Genomic DNA, 8,044 nt, shown 5'->3' with positions numbered 1-8,044 from the left:
TATTTTTATGGCGACAGGTCGAGGCGCTTCTAGGAAGAGGGCGTCAGTCCCCGCCCCCAGTCGATTTGACGTTGCCTCGGTCACTCATGATATACTGGTTGAGTCTGTCCGAGGGGATCCCTCTCCATCTCCTTTACAGAGGGCCACATCTACGACCATACTTACGTGGGGGTCGGCATCGCTGGTGCCAGCTCTGCAACCCGTGGATGGACCCTCCGATGGCGAGGAATCGCTAGACAGAAAACGGAGGAGGCTCGAGAAGGGTAAGGGGGTGGACACCGAAGCCGAAGGAAGTGATGTGCCTCGGCCGACGCACAGACCATTCATGGCCGACGCAATTCGATCGGGGAGGTTGGCTCAATAGAGGAGTGCATCTCCCGGTGCTGGTTCCGCATATGCCGTTGAGGGAGGGTCGTCGACCAACGTCGAAGGACCTAGCAAGGAAACAGAGAAATTGGACTCCGACAGCGCTCAGGAGGATGTCGACAAGTTTGTGGGTGGCCTCACCCACGTGGAGATGACGATGGATGGGTCCGACCGCCGTATTACAATTCCGGCGGCTTACAACTTGTTGTTGAACAGCGAACAGGCTGCTTCTGCCCTTACCCGCTGTGTGCCGCCTCCGAGAGCAAGACGCTCAGTACCGTGGAGGATGCGGAGCTGTCACGAAGGGTTTCCGGCATGGCTTTGCAGGTAATCCTTATTTCCTTTCTCCCTTCCGCGTGTTGTAAGACTGACTTGAGGCGTGCTTACTTCTGCTTTTCTTTTTAGACCCTTGTTTTGGAGGTGGAGAGGGGACGCCGTGAGCAAAAACGGGAGGCCCTCTACAAAAAGATGCTAAAAAAGTATCGAAGGTACCGCTCTAAGCACCGAGCGGTGGTTGAACGGGGGCAGTCCCAGTTGGAACGCAGGGGAGCTGAGCTGGAGGAGGCAGATAGCGAGCCGATGAAGGCCGTGGCTCGCAACAGCGAGTTGGAGGAGCTTCTCAGGACGAAGGAGGACGAGCTTGAGTTGAGTCGTGAGGTGGCGACGGAGAACGTCGACCTGCAGCGGATGGTGGCGGATCTAACCGCCAAGCTCGATGCCAGGATGGCAGAGAATAATGGACTTTCTCAGCCTTCCTCATCTCGTCCTTCGCCTGCTCGGAGTATGCGTCGTAATGCGCATGAAATATGGGTTTTTGCGGAGTCCAAGCTCGACGTATATAGAGAGCTTCATGCTGCGGGCCAGGCGATGGAGGAGGAAGTTCAGGCACGGCGAGATGAGGCTCGCGCTGCTCGTGAGACTTGTGGTTATTATTCTGACTCTCCTGATGGGGAGGGGCCTGCTTCTGAAGACGTCAACCGGCTCGACTCCAGCTCCTGGTACAATGTTGTTTACCTCCCAGGGGGCGGCGGGCAGTTAGAAACTTGTACAATGTATATTTTTGGCTTGTATAGCGTTTTGGAGCTCGTCCACGGGGGCAAATGTAAATATATTTTTGTTGTAATATAAATTTTATTTTTGCTGCTTCGTCCATTTGGTGCCTTCCCTTTGTTTCTCTTTTGTGATGTTTAGCCTCCGTAGAGATTGTTCTTATCGTTCGTCAAAGAGTCGTGCCGTGGTTCGAACGAGGTCGAACCGATGTCGATGGCCTTGGCCATTAGGATGTTGCTTCGACTGTCGTCGAAGTAGTATCCGCCGTGGTTCGAACGAGGTCGAACCGATGTCGATGGCCTTGGCCATTAGGATGTTGCTTCGACTGTCGTCGAAGTAGTATCCGTCGTGGTTTGAACGAGGTCGAACCGATGTCGATGGCCTTGGCCATTAGGATGTTGCTTCGACTGTCATCGAAGTGATATCCGTCGTGGTTCGGACGAGGTCGAACTGATGTCGATGGCCTTGGCTATTAGGATGTTGCTTTGACTGTCGTCGAAGTGATATCCGTCGTGGTTCGTACGAGGTCAAACCGATGTCGATGGCCTTGGCCATTAGGATGTTGCTTCGACTGTCGTCGAAGTAGTATCCGTCGTGGTTCGTGCGAGGTCGGACCGATGTCGATGGCCTTGGCCATGAGGATGATGCTTCGACTGTCGTCGAAGTAGTATCCGTTGTGGTTCGAACGAGGTCGAACCGATGTCGATGGCCTTGGCCATTAGGATGTTGCTTCGACTGTCGTCGAAGTAGTATCCGTCGTGGGATGGGGATTTCTGTTCGTTCATTGGAGATTTTTGTTCATTCAATGGAGATTTCTGTTCATTCATTGGAGATTTCTGTTCATTCAATGGGGATTTCTGTACATACAATGGAGAATTCTGTGCATACAATGGGGAATACTGTTCATATAATGGAGAGTAACTAGTGTAGTCCCTTTACTATATTGGCCTGTGGCTCGTGTCGATTGGTGAACCTGCGCTCCTGTTCCACCGGGTATCCCCTTTGCTGCCTCATTAAAAACCTTCCCGAGAAAACCCGATTGGGACAAAACTCGGGTGAGGGAAAAAGAGTACGACTTAGGAGATGCCCTTCAGTAGTGGAAGTATTTGATGTGGGCGATGTTCCAATTGTTTTGGAGCGGTTTTCCTTCCATCGTTTCTAGTTGGAACGCTCCTTTGTTCGCCGCTGCTATGATTTTGTATGGTCCGTCCCAGTTGGTCCCCAATTTTCCTTCATTCAGGTCTTTCGATGCTAGTGTTTTGGCTTTGAGGACGTACTCGCCAACTTTGAGCCATCTTACTTTGGCTTTCTTGTTGTAATATCTTTCTGCCTGCTGTTTTTGGGCTGTCATTCTTATATGGGCCATGTCTCTTCATTCTTCGGCTTCGTCCAGATCTTGTAACCTGCTTTCATCGTTATCCGCTCCGCTGGTATGGGAATATCTCAGGCTTGGTTCTCCGATCTCGACGGGTATGACTGCATCGGTCCCATAGACCAGTGAATACGGTGTTTCTCCCGTACTGGATTTGGGCGTAGTCCGGTATGCCCATAATACTTCAGGTAATAATTCGGGCCATAGCCCTTTAGCTTCTTCGAGCTTCTTTTTTAATATGTTCAATATTGTTTTGTTGGAAGATTCGGCCTGGCCGTTGGCGGCGGGATGATACAGAGTGGAGAGTATCCGTTTGATGTGCCATTTCTCGAAGAATTCGGTTGTTTTTCTACCGATGAACTGGGGCCCATTGTCACAGCTGATTTCATTGGTGATGCCGGAAGGGCATATGATATTTTTTCATATAAAGGCAATGACCTCCTGCTCGCGTATTTGTGCGTACGCACCTGCTTCCACCCATTTAGAAAAATAGTCAGTCAAAACTAGAAGAAAGCGTACCTTTCCTCGTCCTGCCGGTAGGGGGCCGATTATATCCATTCCCCACTTTATGAAGGGCCATGGCGAGGTGACCGAATGGAGGAGCTCCCCCGCCTGGTGTATCATGGGGGCGTACTTTTGGCACTGCTCGCATCTTCGAACATAATCTGCTGCCTCTTTTTTCATGGTAGGCCAGTAATAGCCAGTGCGGATGAGGCATCAGACAAGGGCGCGGTTCCCTGTATGGGCACCACAATGGCCCTCGTGCACTTCTTCTAATACTTGCCTCGTTTGATGCGGCCCGAGGCACTTAGCAAGGGGACCACCAAACGTTCTCTTGTAGAGATCGTGATTTATCAGGCTGTACCGGGCAGCTTGTACCCGGAGCTTCTTGGCTTCTTTTTTGTCGCGTGGGAGTGTTCCGTCCTGCAGGTAGGATACAAATTGGTTGCGCCAGTCCCAAGTCAAGTTTAAAGAGAATACCTCGACGTGGTCGACGGACGAATGGAGGAGAGTGACCATATTTTCTTAGTTGATATTTTTGGTGGCTGCGGCTAGTTTTGCTAGGCCATCTGCCTCGACGTTTTGTGCCCTGGGGATTTGCTCGAAGCGACATTCATCGAACTCGGGCATCAGCTTCCGGATCTCTGAGTGAAATTTTTTCGTAGCCGTTGCTCTTTGATTTGGTAAGTCTCGGTGACTTGATTTACGACGAGTTGAGAGTCGCAGTGGAGGATGAGTCGACGGGCCCCGTATTTGATGGCTAGTTTCATGCCTGCAATCACAGCCTCATACTCGGCCTCGTTGTTAGTCATCTCGGGACATCATATGGACTGGCAAATTATTTCGCCCGTGGGGACTTCGAGGACGAGTCCCAGTCCCGATCCCGAGGCATTCGCAGCGCCGTCAGTGTAGAGGGTCCAGAGGTCGGTGTGAGCAGAGGCGCGGAGGGCCTCTTGTTCCACCTCTGGCAATATCCCTGCACTGAAGTCGGCAACAAAATCAGCGAGTACCTGTGACTTGATGGCGGTTCTTGGGTGGTAGGTTATGTCATGCTCGCTGAGCTCTATGGCCCATTTGGCGAGCCTACCCGAGAGTTCGGGTTTGTGTAGGATGCCTCTTAGGGGGAAGGTTGTTATTACCTTTATGGGATGGCATTGAAAATAAGGTCTGAGCTTTCGTGAAGCTACGACCAGCGCCAGAGCCAGTTTTTCGAGGTGGGGGTACCTCGTCTCGGCATCTACTAACGTTTTGCTGATATAATAAATAGGGGATTGCGTACCTTTGTTTTCGCGGACCAAGACGGCGCTGACAGCGACTTCGGACACTGCCAGATACACAAGTAGGCACTCGCTGGGGTCTGCCTTGACGAGCAGCGGCAGCGAAGATAAATATGCCTTCAATTTCCTTAGGGCCTCGATGCATTCTTCGTTCCATTGTAGTCCATGATCTTTCCTCAGCACACTGAAGAATTTATGGCATCTGTCCGAGGACCGCGAGATGAACCTTGACAAGGCGGCTATTCGCCCCGTTAGTTTTTGTACCTGCTTCTTGCTGTGCAGGATCTCGGGTATTGTGTCTATAGCCTTGATCTGGTCTGGGTTGACTTCGATGCCTCGTTGTGATACGAGGAAACCTAGAAATTTTCCCGAGGCCACGCCGAAGGCGCATTTTTCTGGGTTCAACTTCATCCCATATTGCCTCAGTATCTCGAAGGCTTGCTTTAAGTGGTCGATATGGTCTTCTTTCTTAACCGATTTTACTAACATGTCGTCGATATAAACCTCCATTGTCTTACCGAGCTATTCCTTGAACATCTTGGTGACCAACCTCTGGTACGTTGCACCCGCGTTTTTCAGTCCGAAGGGCATCACTTTGTAGCAGTACGTCCCTTGATGGGTGATAAAAGTTGTCTTTTCTTGGTCTTCTTCGGCCATTAAGATTTGGTTATAGCCGGAGTAGGCGTCCAAGAAACTCAGCAGCTCGTGCCCCGCTGTCGCATCAATTAGTTGGTCGATATGGGGTAACGGGAAGGAGTCCTTTGGGCATGCCTTATTTAGGTCGGTGAAGTCTACGCACATTCTCCATTTCCCGTTTTTCTTTTTAACCATGACCACTTTGGCGACCCATTGGGGGTATTTCGATTCTCTGATGGAACCGTTGGCTAGTAATTTATCTACCTCTTCACTGACTGCCTCGTTGATTGCGGCGTTGAATTTCCTTCTTATCTGCCGTACGGGCGGATAAAGTGGGTCGACGTTCAGCTTGTGAGTGGCGATGTCTTTTGGGATCCCCGGCATATCTGAATGAGAGAAGGCAAATAAATCTGCATGGTTAGTTAAGAATTCATGGTACTTACCTGGGTCGGAGAGGTTGTGTCCGATGTAGGCTTTCTTTGAACTGTCGACACTGTCCAGCTGGACCGGGTCGAGGTTCTCGACTGTCGCTTTGCAACCTTCTACGACATCTGGGTCCCTAATAACCTCTGTTGTCGGGTTGATTTTGGTTCCCGACATGGCTAATTGCTACGCTTCCGCACTTGCTCCCTTCAGCTGTTTGGTATGTGTGCAGTCTTGGGCAATTCGGTAACATTCCTGGGCGGTGCGTGGCTCACCTCGAATGCTGAATATTCCCCATGGGGTGGGAAATTTGATTACTGGTAGAGACTAGAGGGGATGGCTCGCATGGCGTGTATCCACGGGCGTCCTATGATGACGTTGTAAGCCGTTTCCTGGTTCATGATGTGGAATGTGGTTTCCAGCGTGACTCCTCCCGCCAAAACTGGCAGTGATATCTCTCCGGAGGTTCGCTCCACTGCATTGTTAAAACCTGTTAGCGTTATGCAACGCGGTATTACCTTATCTTCGAGCCTCATTTGCATGAGGACCCTCGGGTGGATAATACACGCACCGCTTCCATCGTCTACCATGATTCTTTTTACGTCAGTATCAGCAATGCGTAAAGTTATAACTAAAGCATCGTAATGAGGGAAAGACAAACCGTCAACATCAGACTTATCGAAGGTGATGCTATCTTCGAAGTCGTCATACCGTTCGTGAGCGATCGTGCGCTTCAACTTGTGTGTGGTGGTGAACTTTGCATGGTTGATTGCCGAGTCGTCGCCGCCACCGACGATCATCTGTATGGCGCGTGCTGGAGAGGGTGGTTTCGGTGGTCCTTGGGACTGATCGCGTCCCTTGGCAAAATTAGCTCTCCCTTTATCGCTGAGCAGCTCCTTCAGGTATCCTTGGTTCAGCATTCTGACAACTTCCTGTCGTAGACCTATGCAATCTTCGGTCTTGTGTCCCCTTTCCTGATGGAACTCGCATAGGACGTTCGACCTCCTTGCACTAGGATCTGATTTCATTTTTTGTGGCCATTGTACCTTTGTGCCTAGCTTTTCCAGTGCGTACATTATTTCTGAAGGTGAGACGCAAAAGTTATGAGCGGATGGGGGCATACCTCTTTCATTCCGAAGCTGGGCGGTATGTCGTTGCACGGCGTCTGGATGTCTTGGAGGAGGCGGATTGGGGCTCTGACGTAGGGCTGATGCCTTTCTCTGTTGAATCGTGGGAGTGGTTCCCGTCGCTCGTCGTTGCGTCGATCCCTCTTGACTTCTGATTGCACTGATGTCAGTTGTTGGGTTGGACCGTTAAGATCGTCTTCGTCTGCTCTCACTTCTGCGCAGTAGGCATTATGGATTTCTTCCCACGTAGTGGGGGGATACTTCATAAGTCGATTGAGCAGCTTCTTGGTCGCTTTCGACCCATCTCTGTTTAACCCGTTTTGGAAAGCAGCGACCGCCATTCCTTCTGATACGTTTGGTAAGACCATTCTTACCCTGTTGAATCGTGCCAGGAAGTCTCTGAGTCCTTCGCCTGTTGTTTGCCTGATCGCAAAGATATCGTTGACCCTTGCTTCAGCCTTCTTTGCTCCTGCATGGGCGGTGGCGAACTTATCCGCCATCTCTTCGAACGTCGATATCGATCTGGCTGGTAGTTGAGAGTACTATGTTAGCGCCCCTCCTGTCAAAGTTTCACCGAACTTTTTCAACAGCACTGACGGCACATGTTCTTTCGATAAGTCGTTGCCCTTTACAGCGGTTAAATAATGGATCAGATGATCTTCTGGATCCGTGGTCCTGTCATATATTCTCAAGTATGGGGGCATCTTGAAGGTTTTAGGGATCAGGTGAGGAGCAGCTTCCTCACTATACGGTTGCTCGACGAACCTTCCCACGTCACGTTTCGGCAGTAGCTTATGGGCACCGGGTATTTTGTCTACCCTTTCCCGGTGCTCCTTCATTTGGTCAGGAAGCGCTTTATTCTCGTTCTCCATTTCTTCCATTTTCTTAAGAATGATTGTGAGTGCATTATCGATGGCGTTGATATCGGTGTGAGCGTTGTTTGTCCGTATAGTACTTGGTTCACCGGCGGCAGCCACGACTTCCGCCGTTGATGAGTCTTTAAAATTTCCCTGAGATGGTTTCTCGAGCATGCCATTTAGAGTGTTTGTCAACCATTCCTCTAGTAGCTTTTTGACTACTGGGGGCGTTTCCTTTGCTGCAGACGTTGAAGCCCCTCGTTCATGCAAGATCGTTACATCTTCGAGTGAAGAGGGTGATATCTCCTCCTCCGGAACACTACTTGGTGTTACGTTCGCAGCATTTTCTCTACCGGCCTCGTTGAAGGGGCCTATGAGGTTGGTTGTGAGATCTGCTATCATATTCAGCCTTGATTCTTTATCTGCCATTTGTCA

The 8,044-nt window shown here is 50.5% G+C and overlaps 1 protein-coding gene across 1 annotated transcript; it reads right to left on the bottom strand.

The window, feature by feature from the left end:
• Positions 1-4,192: 4,192 nt before the first annotated feature.
• On the bottom strand, positions 4,193-7,252 carry LOC109211808. The gene is made up of 4 exons (XM_019375387.1): positions 6,749-7,252; positions 6,399-6,683; positions 4,569-4,750; positions 4,193-4,265 (listed from the first exon to the last, which is right to left on the bottom strand). Exons 1-4 carry the CDS (start codon positions 7,250-7,252, stop codon positions 4,193-4,195), a joined length of 1,044 nt encoding a protein of 347 aa, XP_019230932.1.
• Between the last annotated feature and the right edge of the window lie 792 nt (positions 7,253-8,044).

This window comes from Nicotiana attenuata, unplaced genomic scaffold, assembly GCF_001879085.1.
Source record: "Nicotiana attenuata strain UT unplaced genomic scaffold, NIATTr2, whole genome shotgun sequence".
Taxonomy (NCBI): domain Eukaryota; kingdom Viridiplantae; phylum Streptophyta; class Magnoliopsida; order Solanales; family Solanaceae; genus Nicotiana; species Nicotiana attenuata.
The sequence above is the reverse complement of the archived record's forward strand: the minus strand, read 5'-3'. Positions and strand labels throughout refer to the sequence as shown.